The sequence below is a fragment of the Phycodurus eques genome, chromosome 4, assembly GCF_024500275.1.
Source record: "Phycodurus eques isolate BA_2022a chromosome 4, UOR_Pequ_1.1, whole genome shotgun sequence".
NCBI classification, from domain to species: domain Eukaryota; kingdom Metazoa; phylum Chordata; class Actinopteri; order Syngnathiformes; family Syngnathidae; genus Phycodurus; species Phycodurus eques.
In genome coordinates, this window is record NC_084528.1 from 10,302,177 (window position 1) to 10,329,259 (window position 27,083).

General features: G+C 41.5%; 2 protein-coding genes across 3 annotated transcripts; one reads left to right on the forward strand and one right to left on the reverse strand.

Annotated features, from left to right (window-relative positions):
* Positions 1-477: 477 nt before the first annotated feature.
* ccdc127a (coiled-coil domain containing 127a) lies at positions 478-8,530 on the reverse strand. 2 transcript variants are annotated; one of them, XM_061675548.1, is made up of 4 exons: positions 8,441-8,530; positions 4,183-4,317; positions 2,484-2,728; positions 478-1,696 (listed from the first exon to the last, which is right to left on the reverse strand). In XM_061675548.1, exons 2-4 carry the CDS (start codon positions 4,310-4,312, stop codon positions 1,250-1,252), a joined length of 822 nt encoding a protein of 273 aa, XP_061531532.1. In that variant the 5' UTR covers positions 4,313-4,317; positions 8,441-8,530; the 3' UTR covers positions 478-1,249. The 2 variants fall into 2 exon arrangements, with proteins under 2 accessions (XP_061531532.1, XP_061531531.1); XM_061675547.1 differs by having other exon boundaries at positions 479-1,696; positions 4,183-4,320; positions 8,441-8,524.
* Positions 8,531-10,241: 1,711 nt separating this feature from the next.
* Positions 10,242-26,899, forward strand: sdha (succinate dehydrogenase complex, subunit A, flavoprotein (Fp)). The gene is made up of 15 exons (XM_061673901.1): positions 10,242-10,361; positions 11,671-11,751; positions 11,930-12,091; positions 12,216-12,359; positions 15,876-16,040; positions 16,141-16,289; positions 16,382-16,506; positions 19,260-19,428; positions 20,289-20,484; positions 20,553-20,724; positions 23,396-23,514; positions 23,593-23,704; positions 25,442-25,572; positions 25,650-25,763; positions 25,875-26,899. The coding sequence occupies exons 1-15, from the start codon at positions 10,299-10,301 to the stop codon at positions 25,959-25,961; spliced, it is 1,989 nt and encodes a 662-aa protein (XP_061529885.1). The 5' UTR covers positions 10,242-10,298; the 3' UTR covers positions 25,962-26,899.
* Positions 26,900-27,083: the final 184 nt, after the last annotated feature.

The following is a 27,083-nucleotide window of genomic DNA, read 5'->3' on the forward strand; positions in this document are numbered from 1 at the left end:
CACACCTGTGAGGTGGGATGGATTATCTCGACAAAGTAGAAATGCTCACATGGGCTCAGGAACACTTCAGAAAAACATTGTCAATTAACACAGTTACACTACATTTAGAAATGCAAGTTAAAACTCTACCATGCAAAGATATATATCAGCAACACCCATAAATGCCGCCAGCTTCTCTGGGCCCAAGTTTATCTGAGATAGACTGACGCGAAGCGGAAAAGTGTGCTGTGGTCTGATGGGTCCACATTTCAAATTGTTTTTGGTAATCATGGACCAGGCCAAAGAGGAAAAGAACCATCTGGATTGGAATTGTGCTTTGTATGCGGACATAAAAAATGAGGACGGATTTTCCCCCCCCCCAAGAAGGATAAAGTGATTTCTCTAAAATAGGGCTCATGGTGTACACTGTTTTATATACATCATACTACTTACTGTATTACACTCTAAGGCAAACTAGTAACAGGGGAGCGCTCAACTCTTGCAGGTAGTGTTGACAACTAAGAAAATAGAAAAAAAACACAGATACTCCAATATATCAAACTCCCACACAACGGCTTTATTGTGTGCAATATCTATGCATCTGAACATAAAATCAAGCACTCACCACAATATTGTTAGAACTAAAACGTAATTGTCATAGTGTTATAAGAAAATACCAATTTTCTTTGTATGTAGATTCAAGTGTTACTTCAGCCATCGTGATTACCAAACACCTCTTTGTGCCCACCTCTGATACTTGTTCAATTGATCAATTAGAGGCATCACTTTATGTGAAGTGTCATGAATGGCAGTTTATCAGGCTCTTAAACAGAGATTAACTTTATGAGATTGAGCTGGAGACGAATAAGCATCAGGACATTGCACTCAATTTCAAGATAAAATAACTCAGTCAGGCAGTATCAAACCAAATGTCGATATACAAGTTCATCACACGAAGATGAACAAAGGTCCAGTAAATAACGTTAGATTCCATGGTATGCACAGAAAGTTAGATAGATGACACACATTCTGACAAAAGATTTCAAAAGAATATACTTCGATTTTAAGCTTTGATTGTGTATCCAATGTGGATGTACCTCATAGTTTAAGCTAATGAGTCTTATTTGGGGCATCTTAAATTAAGGAAGAACTAATTTGCAGCATTTTTAAAATTGTGACAAAAGGTCTTTCCAAACATTGAGATCAGAACTTCATGCATCTTCCATTTGTGACCCACAAGTCAAAGGAAAATGATTGCCTCATCTTGTCATCATTTTGTTTGCGGCTCAACGTCTTCCCCTCGAATGGCCGCCTCGGTTCTCTTGTGTTTCTGAACAGTGACCTGCAACTGCCAGTACTTCAGATACAGCCACATGAGACTTCCGTTCTTTCTCTTGTCCATGTTCATCAAGTTTGCACAGTGCTTATCCCTATTAAAAATATCTTTAAGATCAGCCTCTAGATTAAGTTCATCCGTGACAGGTTCTTTGACCGCCTTCAGTAGCATGTTTCTCTCCATCTCCAGGCGCTTGTCTCGAGGGAGGAATAGAGAACAGTAGGCATTCTGACGCTCCACAAGTTGAGCCTCAAGCTCTCGCAGTGTGCCGTTGGCTCTCTGGAACCACTCATTCTGTTGCTCCATGGCTTGATGCAGCACAGCCCTTCCAGCTCCAGACTTGACATATCTTTGTTTCTCTTCCTCCAACCACTCACGCTCCTGGTGAAGATGATGACAGTGTTTGGTGTATGAGAGATACACACATACACATTTACAAGAGGTAGCCATTGACTACTTCACACTTGTCGTTCAAATATCACTTTATGTACAGTACATGCAATGGGTGCAATTTGATCATTAGCCAAACTATGTCTGCCTTTGCTAGGTGGCGATGATGCTCCTTTTAGCTCGTTTAGCATAGAAGTTAGCGTTGTGCTAATAGAGATAACTACAGCTCTGTACAATCTGTATCTTGGGGAAGAAAGGGGCTCTTGTCTTGACTTTTGTGGTTATAGTGACACCTAAATTAAGATTACGGTGTTTAAATACTTTTTAAGAGCCTGGTTTTGATTGAAGGCAACACAATAACCTAGGGGTTAGCACATCTGCCTCACAGTTCTAGGGTTCTGGGTTCGAATCCCGGCTCTGGCCTTCCTGTTTGTGGAGTTTGCATGTCTCCCTGTGCTTGTATGGGTATTCTCCAAATAGCCCAGCTTTCTCCCATAGTCCAAAAATATGCACGCAAGGCTAATTGAAGATTCTAAATTACCTACTGTATAGGGGTGAATGATTATCTATATGTGCCCTGCTGCAATTGGCTTGCGACCAGTCCAGGGTCTACCTCATTTCTCGCCGAAGGTCAGCTGGAATAGGCTCCAGCTGACCTGTGACCCTAATGAGAACAAGTGCTATAGAAAATGGATGGTTTTGATCGATTTAATACAATAGGTCCGTTTCCGTCAAGGCACGTAAATGTGCAGTCTGTGCGAGTAAGACGAGAGGTTACCTGCTGTAAACGTTTCCGTTCTTCTACCAGAAGATGGCTCTGGGAGATCATGGCCTGTCTGTACCCTTTCACCCTCTGTCTCTCCTTCTCCAGCTCCAGTTCCAAGGCAGCCACGGCTCGGCGCCTCTCTGTTAACGTCTCCTCATATCGTGACTCCAACTCACTTTTTACCAAGAACACATCCTTGTTATACTTGGCTTTGACCTTCTCGATCTCTCTCTGAGACTCCCGGGTCCAGATCCAACCTGAGTAGAGAACAGGTGTTTTTAAGTCTTGATCTTGAAGCTTCATTCATTCTTCATTTTAAGATTAAGAGCTCCTGCGTTGATGTAATTGCTCATCTCCAAAGATTGAGTCAAAAATACACAAGTGTACCAAAACATCACTGAGAAATGATATTTACGTGCAGGTTTTCTACAAACTTCTCAGAATCAGAATAATCTTTAATGGCCAAGTAAATAAAGTCTCTTAATATGAAAACGCTAATGTTATGACTTAATGCAGCCATATGACTGATAGTGACAGTGATAGTAAATTATTGTAATATCAGATTTGCTCTCTTGTACAATAGAAGTACTGTAGAAGTTTGTAAAATTAGAAATGGACCAAACTTTGGAGCAAAATTACACCACTAAAGTCACACAAATATCAACAACTTTCATCAAGCATCATCGACTTTATCTCAGTGAGCATCTAGCTTTAACTTTACAAGTGTATTTTGCTCATTTTTGGCATTTTAGTGTGTTTTTTGAGGGAGTCACTGACAGTGTCGTGGTTCATTCGCTTGACTTGACTGCCGGTGGAAAAGCGCGTGTTCAGTTCCCACTACGATGTGAATGCGAGTGTCGATGGTTCTTTGCTTCGATATGCGCCCTATGTTTGACAGGTGCCCAATCCAGGGCGTCTACCGTTTGCCTGAAGTCAGCTGGGATAGGCTCTTAGAACCATGAACATGATAAGGATTAAGCATTTAAAAAATAAAAACATAAATATGGATCAATGTTTCTTAGGATGCCACACAGAAAGTGATTTTAAAAGTGAAAAAGTGTGATGCTAACCAACCAAACAGAGAAAATGGAATGCAATATGTAAGTAGCAGTTCACAGTGACAAGAATGGCTGCTTAGGACAATATAGCAACAGCTACACTAAGTTGACATCAATAATAAAAGAAAAAGAACAGTGCACTGTGCAAAGAGACTCGTCTACCAGGCACACAGTGATCGCCGTCTGCATGTTCGTCACACGTCATGATGGTGCACACACAATATTTTGTAGTTTGTGTAATATTTTGTTAGTTTTGATACAGGACAATTCAGGACGTTGTTCCGGGTGGCAAAAGTCGAAGCGTTCTCCGATGGCACCAATGGTGAACAAACCATTACATGTCATTTGATCAAGGCAGAGAACTGCAAAAAATAGGGTAAGTGGCTTGAATGACTTTCTTCTCTGCTTCCACTGAATTTATTTTGATTCTTTTGAAGGGGAGAGAAAAAAAACAACAACAACAAAAACTACATTTTGGGGTACATCTGTTTTTTATCATCATTTTAGTTTAGCTCAGCAGTAGTCACTCACGTTCTGCCATCCAGAAGTATTCTGACACCTACTGTTTACAAACATTGTAAAACAGTATTTAATTTCAATCCCACCATTCTTATCTGGCACTCTAACATTGAACACGTGCTTGTTTAACTTACGAAATGCAGCCAGTCCCAGCATAGGCACCAGCAGAGCATAGTTCCACTGGTTGCCATCTGCGCCTCCCTCCCCCCTTTCTCTTGGGTCTGGTTGAATGTTCCATCTTGGAGGGTCATTCAGGTTGTTCATGGAGGCTGCTGTTACACCACACAAACAAATCAAAACATTATCATTAACATTATCTTGTGGTGTTCTGTTCCAAGTTTCAAGTAGAATGGCTTATACAATCGACATTTACTCTCATTGTCAAAGAATGCAAAGGTTCTCACACTCTGTCTGCCCATGTAGAAGTACAGATACTTGTGTGTAAAAATATATATATATAAAACTAGGAAAAGTAGAGGTCATGATTCAACTCCTGTCCTTAAGTATTAGTAAAAAGTACAGATTCTGAAATATACTTCATTGCAAAAGTAAAAAAAAAAAAATTTTTTTGTTTACAGTCAGTTATATATGCGTTTTAATAACTTGGCACAACGAAAAAGAAAAGAAAAAGAACTGAACACAAAAGACTTATCCTCTTTTAATAACTGACATAATGCTCCTACTGAGAAGAAGAAGAAAAAAAAATCACATTACATGTTGTTTAAGAGCGAGCTAACATTGGCTGGACTTTTATGGTATCAAAACAATGTGTTGCCATAGCTCTGCTAATATTGGGAACCGAGCAACAAAAAGGCTGAGAAAGCTAATAATGACTGAAAAAAACCATCTTGTGTTTTTTCAGATTCCAGTGAACCCCCGCTATTCAAGGGAGATGGGGACTGAGCCCAGCCCCAAATAGCAAAACTCTGCGATAGATTGAGGCCCACTAAAGGGAATTTGTAATTGCCTATGTGCCATAAGATGGCGGCAAATAACTTAATACAGAGACTGGTATTCAGTTAGAATTTATTTATTTACTGTGTTCTGTAACAACACACAAAGAATAGTCAGCAAGGTATCAACACCATGCATCTAGAAAATACACCATTATGAACCTATGTTACATAAACGGCTATATTCAGCAGTTCAATTTTTCAACACAAATAAATGAGGTTCAATAATTGTATTATCTACCATAATAGCCTGAATAATGTGTTAGCACAAACTGACATGACATCACACATGGGGGAAAAAATAAGTACATTAGCGCTTTACACAAACATTATAAGTCATATAAATGTTGAGAAATACAGGCAAATTGTAAGGGCAAAGTAAACTACATGGTCAGCATTGTGAGAGAAGCAAATACAATTTTCACTTTAAATTTGACTGTTCCATTGCACGAGGTAAACTCAAGGACTGCCAACAAAACAGGACAGCTCAAATGCAGACGAAAAACCCCCACCAATTAATCAAACCCAACAAGAACAATACAAGACGGCACCAAAGTAACACTTTTACTGCTTTGGCCTAAGCATAAAAACAGCAAATAGGTTAGTTTTCAGAGAATGACAAAGGATAGATTCCCCCAAAAATCTTCAAATAGGCAAATTTGCAAATGCCGAGATAATTCTTGTAGCCGACATCAATTCTTAAATATTTTGCTGCTCCGAATCTGTTGCCATTGTCGATAATGCTCCCTGTTCAAGTTCTTCCATGTCACTGTTGTCCCTGTTTTTTCTGCCTTATACATACCCAAGTTCTCAATCACTCCATCAAGATCTCAAATGCGCTCTACTTTGATCGAAATAAGTTTTTTTTTACGTTGTATCGTTATCCGCGACGGTAGAAAAAAGTAAAAAGCCTATTTTGACAGAGTCAGGAGTAGAAAGTACACGTTTCAAATGTAGGGAGTTAAAGTAAAAGGTTATCAGAAATATAAATAAGTAAATTACATCTACTAAAATAGAATAATGCAGTATTTGTATTTCGGTATAGTACGTAGGGCTATGCACAAATGGGTGGTGACTCGAGTTGGTATTCAAGTCTGCAGAAAAAAAACAAATGCCAAATCAGACTTTTTGGATTCGAATCACAACGGATAAAAGAGTAACATACTACTAAGAGCTGCTATGCCACATTTACTTCAAAATATTTCCCAATTTTTAGTCTTCGTTTACAGCCGACAGAATTTGGACTTGCCACCCATAGTTTCTGCACATGTGCACAGTTATAGCTATAATATCGCCCTCCACGAGATCTCTGTAGAAGTTGTCCATTACCCTAGTTTTGAGGAGCTGCACGGATATTCATGGCAGCGCCCCAATGGGAGAGAGTTGATCCAACACAGCAAGAAAGATAACGAGATAGCCAGCAGCAGGCTAAGTAGCCAGCCAGCTAGCTAGACAGGCGGCAGCTGGTCCAAGACAGCAAGGATTTACGGTACCGACAGGCGCATTTGCCCAACCAACCAACCTATATTTGGCCATGGTACGGCGAGGGACTCTGGTTAACGTAAGCCATTTTAAAGTAAAAAGAAAAACCTTTCTAGAGGGAGAAGCGACAGCCAAAACGTTCCTGCGTACTTTCTTTTTGGTTCAATCGATTTGAAATGTTATTATATTTTTCACTTTTCAGCTGTTGGACTGTTATTTTGAAATAGTACGAGGAACGATTCGATTGTGATTTAGATGTTATTTCGTTACTGTCAATACAAATGGCGAATGAGGATTTCGAGGGCAAGTCCGAGTCCTAGTTATAGGGCTGTAACGATCGAATAATTTTAGAATCTATCTTTCTATCGATCATTCCATCGATTAATCGGACAAAACAACATTTTGCATTCAAGCTTATTGCAAAATATTTTTTTCAAATACTGTTGATTGAAGACTAAATTGCCGATAGGTGTGAATGTGAGTGCGAATGATTCTTTGTTTGTATTTGTATTTGTATGCGATTGGCTGGCGACCAGTTCAGGGTGTACCCCGCCTCTCGCCCGAAGATAGCTGGGTTAGGCTCCCGCACGCCCGTGACCCTAGTGAGGATAATCGGTACAGAAAATGGATGGATGGATGTTTATTAACTGATTATGATAATGATCGAACAAAACTACATAAACAACAATTAAGCAATATCACACAAGAGCGAGGGATGATGTACTCTACCTTTTAGAAACTGAGAGCTACTTCTTGGGTACTGATTAATGTAATGGGCTCGTTTGATATACACTTCTGAGGCTGACTTCAGGTTCAATTATATGTCAATTACAGTTTATGAATACTACAGCTGCAACTAACAATCATTTCCGTATTAAAGTAGTATTTTCCCCCCCCATAAATTGATTATGATAAAAGCGGCACGCTGGACGACTGGTTAGCACGTCTGCCTCACAGTTCTGAGGACCCGGGTTCAAATTCGGTCTCGCCTGTGTGGAGTTTGCATGTTCTCCCCGTGCCGGCGTGGGTTTTCTCCGGCTACTGAGGTTTCCTCCCACATCCCAAAAACATGCATGCAAGGTTGATTGAAGACTCGAAATTGCCCGTAGGCGTGAATGTGAGTGCGAATGGTTGTTTGTTTATATGTGTCCTGTGATTGGCTGGCGACCAGTTCAGAGTGTACCCCGCCTCTCGCCCAGAGTCAGCTGGGAGAGGCTCCAGCACGCCCGCGACCCTAGTGAGGATAAGGGGTACAGAAAATAAATTAATGAATGATTATGATTGAATTACTGGTTTGGTCCATAACATGGCAGAAAATAGGCAAACAACTTGATCATTGTTTTCCAAAGTAAAAGATGTTTGCAAATGTCTTATTTTAATCATCAGTCTGCTTTCATGAAGGACTCCAGAAATCTGATAACATATACTGTTGAGAGGCTGATATCAGAGAATTTGGACAATTGTAAGTTAAACAATGGCTCTAAGCGATTAATTTATTATGAAAATGGTTGTCGATCAGTTTGTTGATCGAGTACTCCATTTATTGTGACACCTCTACTTCGTTACTTCGCACCACTGCTAATCGTGTTATACTAAACGACCACGAAGTCAGTGGTTCATTACACACTCGATTACCACTTCAGGTGAGAAGTCCCAATAACTTCTAAACACGCCAACAGAAGACGTTCAAACATCTGAATCAATGGGTGAGATGTACCCATCATCTTAATTAACTCAAATAGCCGCAACACAACATTTGCACCATGCTCGCAAGGTTGACAGCCCAGCTAACCACAAACAAGGCTAGGTAAAAGCTAAAAAAAAAACTAGCTAACATGGTAGCCTACGTGCTCATACACGTTAGTGTATTTCACAAATGCATCCAACGGTGTTTTGTGGGTTCGACAACTCAACGTGTGTCTGTTCAAAAGTACTGCCTTGTGCTGTTGTGTCTCACCTTCAAAGGAAAGTCTGGGTCACTGATACATTTGTTCCGGGACCACACACCCTTGTTATACAATGTTAACTCGTAGACTGTCCGTGACTGTTGACACCAACTGTTTTTTTTTTTTTTTTTTTGAGTAGTGTTATTAAACATTTTCCATTAATTGACACAATGAACACAAGTATACGAGTGTTTCAAATAATTTACATTTTGAAATATTCATGTAGTAAAATTAGTCCCAACAAAAGATCGAAGAGGGGTACATTAACACTTTAAATATCATTTCACCCCTGTTTATCGCCGGGTGGTTCATTCCAGTGCAACGAAATACGTCAGGCTCCAGCTCCGGTCTGGACTGGAGTGTCGTCAAGTGTTGTTACGTTCGTGAACGTTTCGTTCAGAAGAACGAATCTTTTTAGTGAACGAACCGAACCGAATCAGTTTATGAAATGATTCGTTCTTTTAGCTTGGCCGCAGCCCGCCGCTGTGAGGCGAGCGAGTCGGCTGGTAGCGGAAACGGAACTTCTGAAGAGTTCTGTCACTCACTTCTGAATCTTCGGCGAATGACCAATGAGCAGCCAGCGTGCTGGCGGGGGCGGTAGTCATTCAACGCTATGCCATGTGGGATTCGCCAGCGTTTTCATTCACTTCGGCGAATGACCAATGAGCATCCAGCGTCAGGCAGCGCCGTGCCGGCGAGGGAGGGACTTAAGTGAACTGAGTGATGTGTTCAGTGAACTTCTTCGTTTGTGATCCGCTAAGGACCGATATACTAGCACGATGAGTGATTCGTTTCAAGGTAACGGCTAATGTTGAGTCAGTCAAGCACATTTTTCTTTCTTTCTTTATTTTAAATATCCCCGCCTTTCCTAGTTTTCAATACGTCACAACAACAACGCCTGGTCCTTCGGTGAACGTATTGATTGAACGTGAACCTCAGGGATGAGGAAGCACTTGAATGGTTCCATCACAGTCTGGTTTGGTGCTGCTACAAAAAAAAAAAACTCTGACTGCAACGGACAATCAAAACTGCTGAAAAGATTGTCGGTACCCCCGTGCCCACCCTTGAGGACTTGCACGCTGCCAGAACTAAGACAAGAGCGTGCAAAATCCTCTCGGACCCTCCGCACCCGGGTCACCAGCTCTTGCAGCTTCTTCCCTTAGGTAGGCGCTACCGATCAATGCAAACTAGAACTCGCAAACAATTGGCTCACATTTCTGTCGAGCCAATTATACATTACTTGTGCACTCACTGCAGTAGTCTCGCCATGTTGCACTATTTGCATATCTGTTGTTGCCCAATACTGGCCTCTCATGTGCCTGAGTAGCATCTGCAACATTTGCACAATCGACATTGTCCCAGATTATCGCACTACTCGTCACTTTAAACCGCATACATTACATGAAGTCTCGGCGCCCTTTGCGCAATGGTCATTGCACCGGACTATTGCTATATTAGCCATTCAAACTGCTCTAAGTGCTAGAGGACGCTGCATCTTTTTGCACAATTGTAAAAAAAAAATTTTTTTTTAAATGTACGGGCATTACCAGATAACGAGTAACCCTTTATGGCTCAGTGACTGTTTTTTTTCTCAATGTCTTTATGTCTCAAAAGTGTTTTCTGTCAATTGACTGTCTGTTGTCGTACAAGAGCGGCTCCAACTACCGGAGACAAATTCCTTGTGTGGTTTTTTTTTTTGGACATACTTGGCAAAATAAAGATGATTCTGATGATTTGTGGGAAAGAACTGAACGATTCGGTGAACGAATCTTTTGGACGGATCTTTTTAAAGAACTGATTCGAATGTTTCAGTGCACTCCAAAGAACCACCGCGGTTCCCATCACTCGTGTAGCTGACTGACTGACAAAATGGCTGGTGTTCAAGCTGCCTCTCGGCTCCTGTCCAAGAGGATACTGTCCTCTAGAAAAGCCGTAAGTACTAACACTTGAGTTCTGAAGTCGTTTCGTCTTTTTTCCCCCCCCCCCCCATGAAGAAAAATATCGTGCCGCAGTGCTTTCATAACTAACCGAGTTGCGTAACCTGCGTTACGTAGTAAAGGGCTGCTTCAATGTGACACTAGCTAAATCTGCAGTGAAAATTGGCTTTTGAAAGGCCAACAAAGTACATTCTGTGGCCCTTTCTTTCAAACCATGCACATATATTTGTATTTTAATAATGTCTGACTAGAAGTTGTACTGTTGAGAAGAATCTGTTCACTTCGTTGTCCTTGAGGAAAGCGTTGTAGCGTCTATTATTGTTAGCGTAGTTTTTAACTTAGCATTACCTACATACAAAACAGGTAGCATTACCTACCGGTTTATACAATATTTAGGATCGAGTAGGGCGGGTCGGTGGGCGACTGGTTAACACATTTGCCTCACGGTTCTGAGGACCCGGGTTCCAATCCGGCCTCGTGCTGCGTGGGATTTCTCCGGCTACTCCGGTTTCATCCCGCAAAAGTTGTTCATTAATTGTTCATTCAAGACTCTAAATTAGGTCTGAGGGAGGTGTTAGTGTGAATGGTCATGTTTTTTTGTTTTGTATGTGCCCTTCGATTGGCTGGCGACTAGTTCAGGCTGTACCCCGCCTCTCGCCCGAAGATAGCTGGGATAGGGGCCAGACGCCCGCGACCCTAGTGAGGATAAGCTGAATGGAAAATGGATGGAAGGGTGGATCGGATCTACTACATAAAAAAACACTGCCTGTTCTTATAAAACATTACTGGAGAGGTCTATTTGGATATGATATTCATCATAATACTGCATATTGTAGTTCTTCTAAATCAGGCTTGTTTTGAGCATCTATAGATAAGATTATAGATAAGATTCAGGGGGTCAAGATTCGGTTAACGATGGAGTTCCGTTTCTCTGAGGCGACCCAAATTTTAGTGGGAAAGTGCACTTCTTGTCCATACATTTAGACCAATCAAATGAAAAACGTTAAGTGGTTTTATGTTGGTACTGAAGATGGAGAACCCCTTGTAAAATGTTGTTCAGTTGTAAAATGTGAGTGCGAATGGTTGTTTGTTTATATGTGCCCTGCGATTGGCTGGCAACCAGTTCAGGGTGTACCCCGCCTCCTGCCCGATGATAGCTGGGATAGGCTCCAGCACGCCCGCGACCCTTGTGAGGAGAAGCGGCTCAGAAAATGGATGGATGATCTTTATATATACCTAATATCTGTAATATTTTGATACCTGTTGAGTCCTATAATTGATATTTTCGTCTTCTTTGCTGCCAGGTCCCTGCTACAGCAGTTCAAGGTTCGAGAAATTTGCACTTCTCCATTTACGGCAAGAAAAATGCCAAAGTTTCTGATGATGTGAGTTAAAATAAGCAACTACATTCATAGAAACATGATTGGATAGCCTGTATAGATTGATTTTGTTCATTTCAGTGTGCTGTATTTGAGGTGTTGTTGTGGGTCATTATAAACAATGTGAATGCAGTGCTTGTGTAAGGTTTTCTAAAATTAAAGTGCTTTTGCTTGTTCACTTCAGATCTCCAGTCAGTACCCAGTCGTGGATCACGAGTTTGATGCCGTGGTCGTTGGCGCTGGAGGAGCGGGACTCAGGGCAGCTTTTGGCCTGTCTGAGGCTGGCTTTAACACTGCTTGTGTCACCAAGCTTTTCCCCACCAGGTCTCACACTGTTGCAGCACAGGTAGTGTAATCTTTTTAAAATGTTTCGTTAAAGATAGTCCCCAATATCATTTTATGTAATTTAAGAACCAAACCAAATCTAATAATATTGGTCAAGTAAATTGTTGATCAATCTATTTTCGCAGGGTGGAATCAATGCAGCTCTCGGCAACATGGAGAATGATGACTGGAGGTGGCATTTCTACGACACTGTAAAGGGTTCTGATTGGCTGGGGGACCAGGATGCCATCCACTACATGACGGAACAGGCTCCTGCAGCTGTGGTGGAGGTAAAGACATATACTCATTTAAATTCACATTTGCAACTGCAACAAACATATATTGTTAAATTTATATCTCTGTGACTGTCAATCAAAACTGAGCGCACATTTTATTTTACACCGGTATACAGACACCAAATGTTTGATACAGCTCTTGTATTGGATAACATTGTGCAAGTAGTCATAATATTGTGGTTGTGGTATTGCTGCAGATTTTTAGTTAAAAAAAATGTATTTAGCAGACGAAAAAATTCTAAAATTTCATTTTTTAAAATTGTACATTTATAGTAAAGATAAAAAAAATACATTGTATTGTTTTTATCCACTGTATTTGAAGTCTCAACATAAGTTAAAAAAATGTTTACTTCATTACAAATTTCATCCATTCATATTCAGTAAAAATAAACAACTGAGATGATGTGGTGCACAAGTGTGCTCACCCCTTTATAACTGGGGATGTGGCTGTGTTCAGAATTAATTATCACATTCTAACTCATGTTAAATGGGAGTGAGCACATACCTGCCACAATTTAAAATGCCTCCGATTAATCCCGATGTTCTAGTAGGCGTTTCCTGACATTTTTGTGGTCACATCTGACAGCACAAGCCATGGTCCGCGGAACGCTTCCCTAGCATCAGAGGGATCTCATTGTTTAAAGGTATCAGTCACGAGAAGGCTATGAAAGAATTTCCATTCATTTTCCGTACTGCTTATCCTCATTAGGGTTGCGGGCGTGCTAGAGCCTCTCCCAGCTGACTCTGGGTGAGAGGTGGACTACACTCTGAACTGGTTGCCAGCCAATCGCAGGACACACATAAAAAAACAACCATTTGTACTCACATTCACACCTATGGGCAATTTAGAGTAATCAATTAACCTACCATGCATATTTTTGGGACATGGGAGGAAACCGGAGTACCCAGAGAAAACCCACGCAGGCACTGGGAAAACTTGTAAACGCCACACGAGCGAGGCCGGATTTGAACCCAGGTCCTCAGAACTGTGAGGCAGATGTGCTAACCAGTCGGCCACCAGCCGCCCAAAAGAATTTCCAAGGCATTAAATATACTGTGGAAGACAGTCTGATATCATCAAGTGCTGAAAATACGACACAACAGTGACATTACCAAACACTGGATGTCCCTCCCAAATTGATGAAAAGATAAAAACATACATGCAAATCAGTTGCCTTTCGGCGAAATTTGCCGTTTTGAACTCAAAATAGGCCATTTCCGTGAATCGTACAGATCAGATCAGCCGTCGTCATAGACTGTTTTGTACTCCTTCAGCGCTGGCAGCTAGAGCCATTCCACACATCCACCACCGACACACAGATGTAATTGTGAATATTATTCCGCGGCGAACTAATATGCTGACGCATCGGCCTGAGATAAATCACAAGAGTTGACGAGACCAGAAAAAACAATTCCGCCGCTGCTGCTGTTAAGAAGTAACGGTACTTTTACTCCATTACAATGATCTAAATGGCGGTCGCTACTTTTATTTATAAATTATTGCTTATCAATCAACTATTTCGTGAGCGAGACTTCGACTTCCGCATTGATGCTGTTTGTTCAAATCCAGTTTAAGCGCGAGAGACGTATGTCTAGTTCACCAATCAAACGACACAAGAAAGTCACATGACCTCACACAACATCTTCTATTGGGCTTCCCGGCCATCGGTATTAAAACTAGATAAGCCAGCCCATCTTATCGTCGTGCCTCCGTGGCGGCTATGCTGGAAAGGTGGTCGTTACCATGAGGGCAACGGTGTGCAACTCGTCGTGTTTACATTTAGACGAACAAAAACAACAGCTTCCATATATTGTAGTATTTGTCTGGCACTATCTGCCCAAACATGGATATTTCAGCTCATGTATAACTTAAGAAAACACCGTGGAGTAAATTGCAGATGTTGTAGTTTTGACTGTGCATACACACACGCCCACACACAGCAACATCAAAATTTGAATTTTATTTTGCAATGTTTTTATTTTTTGTTTTTTTTTAAATTGATGTTCATGCTGTGGTTAAAAAATCTAAAGTTACCCACTGTTTATTCAGTAATTGAGTAATTATTTTACTGTGTACTTATTACTGTATTTTTTTGGAGGACTACTTTTTACGTTTACTTGAGTCACATTATTGTCAAGTAACAGTATTCTTAATTGAGTATAATATTTGGCTACTCTACCCACCTCTGGATTATCTATTGATAATCTTATGTTTGAGCAACATTTTTGCTCATCAGATCAGCCAGTGTCGTATTTGTTGCACTGGTCTTTTGTATTTTCGCGTTGAGGAGCTGCGTGTCGTGGCAGTGGAACAGCGAAGCACACGTAACATCGGCGGCAAGAGTTGATCTGCTAGTACATCTAGTAGTAATTAGGATGTCTTACGTGACGGAGCAATGTTAGGAATTATGTCACAACACAGAATGAACTAACTTCAAATTTAGCAATGGCCAATAAAAACAGAAAAATATTGTACTTCATATTTTCCTGGAGGTTGCATTCGGGATTAGCATTGTTGGTCAAAGTGAGACAGACAATGATTGGAGTAAATTCTTTTCCAGAATGAGAGCACTTAAAGAGGAGGATGCCATTCATTTGGCACAGCAGGTGGAGATGGGCCTGGCTCAAGCTGGAGGCCAAAATGAAAAAGCAAAGAAATGACGCAAATTTAATTTTAGTCCTAAATTTGTACATCAACATGTACATGAGCGGTGTAAATAAATGTTTTTCTGCGTGAAGAATAGTTTTTTTATTTGGCCTTATTGTACTTTTCAGTCTTCCAGATTGCTAAATTTATGTTAAAATCAAAAACGTTATCTGCATAAGGATCCCCCCGCCACCCCCACACACCTCCCCTACAATGCTTTTTTAAAATATTTTTTTTTTTTGGTCCTTTTTTTCATGCCTCTGGTGTTTGCATGTCTGCAAAAAGAAAACAGCTTAGGGAGGCTGACTGCAACATGAAGGAGCTGCTGGAATTTCTGGAAAGTACAGGCTGTTAAGTCCATGTGGCCTGGCTACATTTTGTAAAACTCCATTTGAAATCTCCCAAACGCATGTGGGAAATTGTGTGAGTGTTATGTAAAGATGAAACCAATGTTGAACTTTTTGGCCATAATGGTGATGGCAGCAGCATGCTTTGGGGCTGTTTTTCACCTACTTAGACTGGGGCCTTCGTAAAGGTGGAGGGAATTATGAACAATTTCAAATATCAGTCAGTGTCCGCACAAAACCTTCAGGCTTCTGCTAGAAAGCAACAGTTTTTGGTCACATTTAATGGGAATAAAAAAACTATTTGAAGTGATTTATGGTGGTCTCATTTTTTCAAATCACAAAAACCTGGCATTTGAACAGGTGTGTGTAAACTTTTATATGAACTGTATGTATTGAAATGCATGATGTTATCTATATGATACGGCCTAAGACCATGCATTTGTAGTTTCAGATGCATTATGTCAGATAACCCAAATACAGCACCAGGTAACCCAAATACAACTATCTCTCCACTAGTTGGAGAACTTTGGCATGCCTTTCAGCCGCACTGAAGATGGTAAGATCTACCAGAGGGCGTTTGGGGGTCAGAGTCTCAAATACGGCAAAGGAGGCCAAGCCCACCGCTGCTGTTGTGTCGCAGACAGGACTGGGCATTCACTACTTCACACTCTGTATGGACGGGTATGCTACTCATTTTACATTTTCACTTTGGAATACAGCCTGACCAGTTGGACACTCCTAATACAGTACAATTTGTCTCAATTTTGTGTTGTATGTTCAGTCGCTGCGTTACGACACCAGTTACTTTGTGGAGTATTTTGCGCTGGACCTGCTGATGGAAAATGGGGAATGCAAAGGTGTGATCGCACTCTGCATGGAGGATGGATCTATTCATCGCTTCAGAGCTCAGAATACTGTCATTGCTACTGGGTAAGCAAACGTGCACAAAGAAGTGGGCACTTAGGCAATGTTGAAGCATCTATGCTTCCATTTACACCAGCCAAAACTGTCTCTGTTTCCAGGGGTTATGGTCGAACCTATTTCAGCTGCACATCTGCTCACACCAGTACCGGGGATGGAAACGCCATGGTGACCAGAGCAGGTCTGCCCTGCCAGGATTTGGAGTTTGTACAGTTCCATCCCACTGGTGAGAAAAGACTATACGCTTTGTAGAAACCAAAGGTGGCACCGAGCTTTATTTTAAAAGACAACACAACTACTGCACGACTCCTGTGGCAAATGACATAAAAAGGCAGACAAAAAAAATGTAAGTTCACATATGAGTTTAATACCAACATAACAATTGATTTGTTGGTCTTCCCAATCGTTTTGTAATAATGTTGAGTAAAATTCCCCTTTCTGACATCATTACTTTAATGACCACATTCTGTGAGGTTGTTTATCATACTCATACTTCAATTTGCTATTTTTGAATCACGGATAAACCCTCTCTAGTGGCTTTTCATCCAAGGACTCATTTTACACTTTGTTGTTTACAGGGAGCTCCGGTTACAGGCCTTCCTTACATAAAGCCCTGTATTTCTGTTGCTGTTTTAGAGTTCTTCTTGCCCGAGATTAAAAATGTACAATTTATCACTAACTGTATACCAAACTGCAAAGAGAGTTATTTTTTTTGTATGTTGACACTAGTAGCATCCTAGTAATTTATTTCAAATATCTAGATTCCTAGAAAGTAAAGAGACAAATTATATAGCGACTAGAGTGTAAATGCATGTACCGTAGTTTCACGACCATAGGGCGCACCGTATTAAAAGGTGCAGTCTCAGTTAAGTGGTCTATTTCTGTATTTAACACATACAATAAGGCGCACCGTATTATTGGGCGCAGGCATGGTAAAACATACGCTAGCGTAAAACACACGGTACCATGCATGCACGCTAAAACAATGTTTTTAAAAAGTCAGCGGGAGCAAAACTGAGTTCGGTTGTACTTTATTGAAGTATTTAACAATGTACTCATGTTATTTTTTTGATCAATCCTCATCCACAAATCCATCAAAGTCTTCATGTTCTGTATCCGAAATGAACAGCTGGGCAAGTTCTCAATTAAACATGCCAGGTTGAGTCAGTCTCGTTGCCGTGCGGCTCCTCAGAAATGATGCCGGCTTTTACGCAAGCTCGAACAACAGTGCAAGCAGACGTTAGCCCAAGCATACACAATCCATTCACAAATTGTGGCGTAAAACGCCCGGCGCTGCCTCCTCGTCTTAGTAAAGCTGTGTTCACCATCTGTCATCCATCGCTCCCACGCGGCTCACAACTTCACTTTGAACGCCCTGTTTACACCGATGTCCAGCGGTTGGAGTTCATTAATCCATTGCTCGAGTTGGTCTTCCAACTCGGGCCACCTCGCCTTGTTTCCGTGTTTTGTTTTTCTTTTTTTTCCACGGAAACCCAGCTTCGTTTTCTTGGCTTGGCGTAGCTCGTTTTCCTGCTTCCTCCACTTTCGAACCATATATTCGTTGATCTTGAATTCTCTTGCGGCTGCTCGATTCCCATGTTCCTCCACGTAACTGATAGCTTGCAGTTTAAATTGTACTTCGTAAACGTGTCTCTTCGTAGGTGCAGTTTTCGACTGCGGTCAAGCCAGCCTCCACTCATAAAATAGCAGTCAAGCCAGCCGCCCCTAATTTTGTTCATACTAAGCATTACGGAAATAGGTCGCCAACTCGCGGCAAAGCCACCTTCAAATATAGCTCTTTATCTACATCATCAAAGTGCCCAAAGCGCTGTACAAAGCCTCACATTCACACACACATTCATAAACCAATGGGCGACGGCTGCCGTGCGAGGCGCTGCCAGGCCCACTGGGAGCAAATTAGGGTTCAGTGTCTTGCCCAAGGACACTTCGACATGCGGACAGTCGTAGCAGGGATTCGAACCTGTTCTGCCTACTGAGCCAAAGCCACCCCAACATAATCCCATTGGTATCGCAAGACAAGTCCAGATCTGTGTGACAGACCACCAAGGACTCCACTAAAAGAGTTGAATGAAGATCTGTTATTGTATTTCAAAATAAAAGTCCCCGAAAACTAATAAACTACATTTTTGAATGCATCTCAAGATTCAAATTAACCTTGCTGGTTGCATTCCTTAACCGAAGAGCATTGACATCCGTATTATTGGGAAGCTTTTATTTTGAAGGTGGCTTTCGCCGCGAGTTGGCGACTTATTACCGTAATGCCTAGTATGAACACAATTAGGGGCGGCTGGCTTGATTGCTACTTTACGAGTGGAGGCTGGCTTGACTGGCGCTGAACAAAATTAGGGGCGGCTGGCTTGATTGCTACTTTACGAGTGGAGGCTGGCTTGACTGGCGCTATATACCTACTGGGGGCGTGGCTTTAGCGTCCTCCTTCATGCGCACCCTTCCCCCTTTACGTCCGCATGCTGTCCTCAACCACGTCCGCGTTTCCTCTGTATAAGCAGCGTGTCGGCAGGAAATGCTCCCTGTCAGTCAAGCGGAGCACTCATCACACAACAACATTTTTAGATTTTGGAACTCGGTGCACACATAAGGTGTGCCGCATTATAAGGCGCCCCGTACATTTTGGAGACAATTTACGACTTTTAAGTGCGCCTTATAGTCGTGAAAATACGGTGAGTAAATGAATCTCCATTTGGTCAAACGAGCACAGTCTGTGTTTCCAATGATTATCTTTTCGTTGAGGGGATCATGCATGAATTTTTTTATGTGATAATTTATTATTATCCACCACTAATAAACATTTGCATCAAAGATGTCGCCTTATGAAGTGAAGTTGTTCACAAAGCTTGTTACGACGTCAAACGATGCACTCTTCAGGAAATACTAAAAGATGTAGGAGGTTTCATCTTGCTGCAGTAGTTTGACGATATTATTACTGTATCGCCATTCCAGGGATCTACGGAGCCGGCTGCCTGATCACAGAGGGCTGCCGTGGGGAGGGAGGCATCCTGATCAACAGTGAAGGCGAGCGCTTCATGGAGCGCTACGCGCCCAACGCCAAGGACCTGGCGTCCAGAGACGTGGTGTCCCGCTCCATGACCATAGAGATCAGAGAGGGCAGGTAACTGAAGGAAAGATGATAGTTTCCTTCTTCCTTTGCAAGAAGGAAACTATCATGAAAACTCGATAATCGTATGGAATAGGTTCCAAACCCATTCTCAATAGAGTTTTACCTCTTCTACAATCTTTAAACACATTTAATCTTATGAAAACACACTTTTAACAGATTAAAACATTTTTTCAAGTATTCCTAGTGCCTGTTCTTACTCTTTTGCTGGCACAATTCTCCAATTAAAAGACAACACATGCTTGCATCAAGCTGTTTATCACTCACAGTTGAAGTTTACTGTAAAACTGACATAAAACAAAAGATAATTAAACATGGTACATTTAAAGAAAAAAATGTTTGACCAAACCATATAATTTTGTATGACAAAAGTCCGCGAGCCTAATGCTAATGTATAATACAAAATACAATAGATGGGCTAAATAAAATTAGCGTAGATTTTACAATAGTTATGAACCTTCAAACAACTGCTACTGTAACATACATGTAGCAGGAAATCATACAAACAGAGCATACAAGAAAACTGAGGCAAATGTGTGGGAACAATGACTTATTACTGAAGCAAAGTAATCATTGTGGTTTTTTTCCCTGCCCTTCCCTTCCTCTTCTTGCTCTGAATTACGCAGTACTTGCATCTAGTAGAGCATGTTGCAGCACAACACTGTACCACACTGAAGGCATGGAGCTATAAGTTCGGACTCGGGGAATACATTTTTTTTTTTTAACTAACAGAAGTGTGTGTTTGTTTGAAATGTTTTTAAGAAGTTCTACAAATTCCAATATAACGGACGCAAATGAGGAACCATGATATAGCGGTGGTACACTGTAGTGTGTGTGTGTGTGTCATCCTTTAGGGGTGTGGGTCCGGAGAAGGACCACGTATACCTGCAGCTACACCACCTGCCTCCTCAGCAGCTCGCCACAAGGCTACCCGGCATCTCTGAGACAGCGATGGTCTTTGCGGGAGTGGATGTCACTAAGGAGCCCATTCCTGTCCTGCCAACCGTCCACTACAACATGGGAGGTATACCTACAAACTACAAAGGCCAGGTAAGTCTCAGTTTTCACACACCACTCTTCTGCAACTGTGATCATTCTGGTTCTTTTCCTGCCCTTAGGTGATCACTTACACCAACGGCGAGGATAAGGTGGTTCGTGGACTGTACGCCTGTGGAGAGGCTGGCTGTGCAAGTGTTCATGGTGCCAACAGACTGGGTGCCAACTCTCTTTTGGACCTGGTGGTCTTTGGCAGAGCCTGCGCCCTCACCATCGCTGAGGAGCACAAACCTGGTGAGGTCAAAATGCAGATGATTATGACAAGATTGTCTTTCAAGGTACAGGGTGTCCTCGGTTTACGATTGTGTTTTGAGGTTACAAACAGAGCACAATGGTAAATGGACTCCACTTATACAGCGCTTTATCTACACTATCACAGTGCCCAAAGCGCTTTAGAAAGCCTCACATTCACATACACGTTCATACACTAATGGGTGACTGCTGCCATGCAAGGCGCTGCCAGGCCCACTGGGAGAAAATTAGGGTTCAGTGTCTTGCCAAAGTATACTTTGACATGCAGACAGTTGGAGCCGGGATTCGAATCAGCTACCTTTCGGTCACTGGACGACCCGCTCTACCTCCTGAGCCGCCCGACACAATGAACTACCTAGTGCCGCAAAAGAGTCCATGGTCATGCGGTACAAAAAGGCATGGTTATTTCCTCCTGTACTTACTGTTTTTCATGTAATTGTTTTATATTTATCACCCAGAACGGATTTGAATCAGTGTCTGATTCGTTCTTTCCACTGGAAATCAAAAAATGAAAAATGACTTTTTTTATGTTTTTACCGTATGTTCACGACCATAAGGCCCACCGTATTAAAAGGCGCAGTCTCAGTTACGGGTCTATTTCTGTATTTAACACATCCAATAAGGCGCACCGTATTATTGGGCGCAGGCATGGTAAAACATATGCTAGCTTAAAACATACGGTAGCATGCATGCACGCTAAAACAATGTTTTTAAAAGGGCAGCGGGAGCAAAACTGAGTTTGTTAAATACTTAAATAAAGTACAACCAATGTACTCACGTTATTTTTTTTATCAATCCTCATCCACAAATCCATCAAAGTCCTCATGTTCTGTATCCAAAATGAACAGCTGGACAAGTTCTCCAAACACGGCAGGTTCCCTCTCGTCATTGTCGGAGTCAGTGTCGTTGCCGTGCGGCTCCTCGGAAATGATGCCGGCTTTTTCGAAAGCTCGAACAACAGTGCAAGCAGACACGTTAGCCCAAGTATCCACAATCCATTCACAAATTGTGGCGTAACTCGCCCGCCGCTGCTTCCCAGTCCTAGTAAAGCTGTGTTCGCCATATGTCATCCATCGCTCCCACGCCGCTCACAACTTCACTTTGAACGCCCTGTTTACATCGATGTCCAGCGGTTGGAGTTCCTTTGTCAAGTCTCCCGGAATGATGGCAAGCTCCGAGTTATTGCACTCAGTCGAATGGTAACTGTAGAGAAGCGTCTCCCGGCTGTTAATTTGCTCATTAAACCATTGCTCGAGTTGGTCTTCCAACTCGGGCCACCTCGCCTTGTTTCAGCAGATCACTGCTGATACCGATCATATAGATTAGCTTTAAATTGTATGTATTTATGGTGAGTTCTATTGGCTATATGATCTGACATGATTGTTTGGGTTTGCTTTGCATCTGCTGTGCAACTACGGAATGTGTAATGGGCCGGGGATGCTACACTGCAGAGCACACATTCTCCACAGGCTGCAGGTTGTAAAGTACGAGCCACGGGTAATCCGTTTTTGTGATCGGCAATAAAAGGCATTGATAGACAAGTGCCGGTCAGGTGTTTTTCACAGAAATTGCCCGATCATGATCGGTGGCCGATTTGATCAGACCAACACTAATTTCAGTCCTTTTTTAAATACAGTACACAAACATAGGTAGTATGTTTACAACATTAACCACAACAAATAAAAAATATGTACACGTTTCAGTGTATGTAAAACTGCATGCATGCAAAAAAAAAAAAAGCCAGTGCAAGCAAGGTCACTGGGAAAACATGGACTGAAATTTTAGTAATAAGAACATGTTCTATATGATGTAGTGGAAGGGATTGGATAATGACAAGGGCTCTCTACCACACTATGAATTGAAAGGAATCCGAAAATGTATGATCATATTTAAGTGAATAATGAGAGTCCATCCTTCATTTTCTTTTCCTCACGCTGCTTTTAAGCAAGCCTGTGCCCTACCTACCCAGGTATACACAAAATGTACACTCTAATAGAGGCATGTACCAGTGCAAGTAAGGTTGCAGGTAAAACATGGACTTGATTTTCAGTTATAAGGATGTTTTCAGTATGAACAAGTGGAGCGGATTGGACAACGACACACTAGAAAGGCTCTCAACCTTATACTATGAAGTGAAAGGAAACTGAGTGAATAAGTGATAGGTTAGGTAATTATTTCTAACTAATTTCCTGGCGACTTTATATTGAATTTATTTGTATTTTTTTGTAAATGAATAAATAAATGAATCATGTAGGAAGGCTTAAGATAATTTTTGGAGGCCTAACGACGCCACTGCCAAAGTCGAAGCGGAAGCTCAGTAGGGATAGGGCTTTTTCTGTCACTGGTCCCAAACCATTGAATGACCTGCCAGTGCACATTAACAAGCCACTTCGCTGTCCATTTTTAAAACCTACCTTAAAATCCAACACAGTATGAGACTTGAGCCCTTAATTTGAGTGTTTTTGTTGTTTTTAACTTTTTTTACTATTAAATTATTTTTTAATTATGGTATGTTAAATTTTCATATGTTTTATTTATGTGCAGTTCTTTGTTTTAACTGCGGTTGTTTTTAAAGTGCTCTACAAATAAAACTCAGTTGTGTAAAGTTGAACCTTGTCCTGACATGATGGTAGTTTTGTTTCTTCCCCTTCAGGAGAGGCACTTTCCCCTCTGAAGTCCAGTGCAGGGGAAGAGTCTGTGGCCAACCTGGATAAGATGAGGTTTGCCGATGGAAGCCTGCGAACCTCTGAAATCAGGCTCAACATGCAGAAGGTATACATGCATAGAATGGAAACACGCACACACACTTAAAGACGTTATGCACGATTAACTTCATTTATGCTTATCCAGGCGATGCAGGCCCACGCTGCTGTGTTCCGTACTGGTTCTGTCCTGAAGGAGGGATGTGACAAATTGGATGCCATTTACCAGACCATGGAAGATATCAAGACCTTTGACAGAGGTACCACAAATGTTGCATTTCAAACTTTTGGGAAGTTGTAAATTTCCCACTTGGAACTTCTGAGTTCCATCCATCCACTTTCCGTACCGCTTAACCACACTAGGGTCGCGGGCACGCTAGAACCTATCCCAGCATACTCTGGTGACCAGTTCAGGGTGTACCCTGGGTGTACTCCTATTGCCCAGTCAATCGCAGGGCACATATAAACAAACAACCATTCACACTCACATTCACACCAACAGGCAATTTAGTCTACCATTTAACCTACCATGCATGTTTTTGGGATGTGGGAGGAAACTGGAGTACCTGGAGAAAACCCACGGCCTTAATATTTTGTATTATTTTGCTCTTAAATCAGTATTGTTGTTTTGATTATTATTATAATTTCCTTTGTTTCTCTATTCTTTTTCTTTACGCTGTGATATGGATCCCCGTGGGTCTGAAATAAATAATAAAAAGGTGCAAGAAAAATGAAAATACTAACTTGACAAAGTCCCAAAAATCAATAATCAAAGTAACAAAGAAACACTTGGAGTAAACGCAAAACACCAGAAAATAGTGATGTAGTGAGTCTTCGAGGCATGTCGGGAATGGAAGGGGCGTTTCCGCAAAGCGTGTATCGAAGCTTGCTTCATTTAGGGGAGGAGCTGGAAGTGATGACGTCAGAAGCCTCGCTGCCCGGCTGTACCACGTGACTTAATTCGGGAAGCGCTTCAGAGTTTGCCACAAGGTTTGAGAGCAATATAAACCCCTCATTTCAGGCTCCATTTAAAACTTTTTTTTTGTTTTTTTTTTGTTTTTTTAATAGAATCGCGGTCAGCTCAGAGTTTGAATAAAGATAGAGTTTGGAGAGTGTTTACGGCATACAATTTGGACGTAGCTTGGATGGTAGAGATGGCAACCGATTACAGCTCACGTACGTCAAACCTCGGAATCCTTGGAAACAGGCTGCGAACACAGCACCCTGGTCTCATAGCCCAGTGGTTGGTGCACTCGACTCTCAACCTGGACTATGGTGGTCGTGTGAGTTTGAACCACAAGCAGGACCGCGCCACATAAAGAACTATCATTGAGGCTTATCAATTACAGTTGTTTTTCAAAAACATTTTCTCAAAGGGAATGTATTTCCTGTCATTATGCACATGGCCAGCAGGTGGTCTCATGTGCACATGAAGAAATGAACCATTACTCGAACCAATGGCTGAAGTGTTATGATGCTTCCTCTGGCCATCACTGCCAGAAAGCAAGACTTGATGAGAGAACAGACTGACAATGACCCAACCAACAGCACACGACAATGCAGCAACACGTATAGACGGAAGGAAAGCAGGGAAATCAATACAAATTGAAAAGACAACAAACACCTGGACAAGACACGAGTGGGTGGAGGGAGCTGATTGGTTGACACAAGGTAGAGGGTTAACGAGAACAGGTGGACACAATAACTAAATGAGCACAAGACATGAACAATATGGTACACAGGAAAACATGAAACACTACTAAAACTAAAAACACAGACTGTGACATATCTGTACATCGGCCCACCAAAACAATGACAGTTTATCGAGTCCAGAAAAACTATTGTCATTTTATTTATTGACCCAATAAGTCGATATAGTTATTATCATGACACGCCTACTCTAGGATATCTTCACTGCGTGATCTTGTGCCTGACTTCAGTAGTTTGAACCTAAAAGAAACTTCACTGTTTCCACTCTTGACTGTCATCCTCGTCAGGCATTGTGTGGAACACGGACCTGGTGGAAACGCTGGAGCTGCAGAATCTGATGCTGAACGCCGTCCAGACCATTCACTCGGCTGAGCGGAGAAAGGAGAGTCGTGGAGCTCATGCCAGAGAGGACTTCAAGGTCTGTTCCAGAAGAGGGGGAAAAAAAAGCATCCCTCTTCATTCCTCTTCTGATATTAGGTCTCTTTTGAACCGCAGGATCGCCTTGATGAGTACGATTACTCAAAGCCTTTGCAGGGTCAGGAGAAGAAGCCCTTTGAGCAGCATTGGCGGAAACACACTATGTCTTATGTTGACCCCAAAACTGGCAAGGTACTGTACACTTTACCTTAGTGTGCGCACGTGTGTATGTTTGTTGCTGTTACACTAACTATTGTTGACTGTAACAAATAATAATTTGCATAATGCTTTGCCCAATCACAGGTGACCTTGGAGTACCGTCCCGTCATTGACCACTCTCTGGACGAAGAGGACTGCGCCCGTGTTCCTCCCGCCATCCGCTCTTACTAAAAACCTTTCAACCATGACAATACTCGGCAAATACTCATTGACTATTTATGGAGAAATGGTTCCTGCAATACACAGGATATTGAGGGAAACTGCTTTGATTTGCCTGTGTTTTAAGGCTACTTGTCACTTCTCGTATATCATGTTGAACATGTTTCATCACTCCAGCTTTGCTATTGTGAAGACATTGTGTTCTCGTTTCCCAGATTTGCATTTCTTTAAATGCATTTTGTATTTCGGATTAGCTTCAGCCTAGACCAGAGATTGTGTTGCTGTAAAGCCACAGGGAAGTTTTAAGCATGTAAATATGACCTAAATGGACAATACACACGGTGGATTACACAGTAGGTAGTTGTTAAATGTAAATGTAATCTCGTTTTAGTCGCTGTTGCCTTGGATAGCATACATTTGTGGTCTGTTGGTGTTTTTGCACTTGAGTAAAGCAACATTAACTCAAATCATGCTATATATATATATATATATATATATATATATATATATATTAAACTAAATTAAGCAATTAAGTCTTGTGATGTAACATTTTTGGCTTTGGTTTCTCTTTATTACAACTGTGACAGCTGTTTCTTAAAAGCTTTTGCCATCTGCATGTGCCTGACTCTGCATTGAATTATGGATATCAAAGAAAATCAGTGTCCGGTTATCTATGCTCTGTTCAACAAATTCGGAATTTTTGTGAATTGGAATTCTTATGGAACTATGATTTGAATATGGAATTGGGCACGTTTTAATCCACCGATTTATCAGTGGAAGATAAGGAGGGTAGGGTGTTTGCACTTGGACAACAACATGTCAACATGTCTCTTGATCAGAATCGTTTGAAGTGATGTAATTTATTTGCCTTTTTCCTGTTGCTTACTTTTTCTTTCTGACTCATGCTTGGTTTCATATGTTGAATAAAGAGTAGACTATCTTGCAAATCATACATGCATTTGTATCTTGTAAATCATACATGCTAATCCAAACTTGGAAATGCAATGACACCACTTGAAGTACGTAGCTTAGTCTTCATACTGTGGCTACATTTTGAATCACTTTTACTCAACGGAATCAGTATCTTTTAGCTGGAACTGTCAAAGAATGTAGTTGCGTAGATGCAATGTTATA

Coding starts and splice junctions, on each gene's coding strand:
- ccdc127a (XM_061675548.1), bottom strand. CDS start 4,312: ATGAACAACCTGAATGACCCTCCAAGATGGAACATTCAACCAGACCCA. Junction 2,729..4,182: donor GCTGGGACTGGCTGCATTTC/GTAAGTTAAACA, acceptor TTCTCTACTCAG/GTTGGATCTGGACCCGGGAG. Junction 1,697..2,483: donor AACGGAAACGTTTACAGCAG/GTAACCTCTCGT, acceptor CATCTTCACCAG/GAGCGTGAGTGGTTGGAGGA.
- sdha (XM_061673901.1), top strand. CDS start 10,299: ATGGCTGGTGTTCAAGCTGCCTCTCGGCTCCTGTCCAAGAGGATACTG. Junction 10,362..11,670: donor TACTGTCCTCTAGAAAAGCC/GTAAGTACTAAC, acceptor CTTTGCTGCCAG/GTCCCTGCTACAGCAGTTCA. Junction 25,764..25,874: donor TTGACCCCAAAACTGGCAAG/GTACTGTACACT, acceptor GCCCAATCACAG/GTGACCTTGGAGTACCGTCC.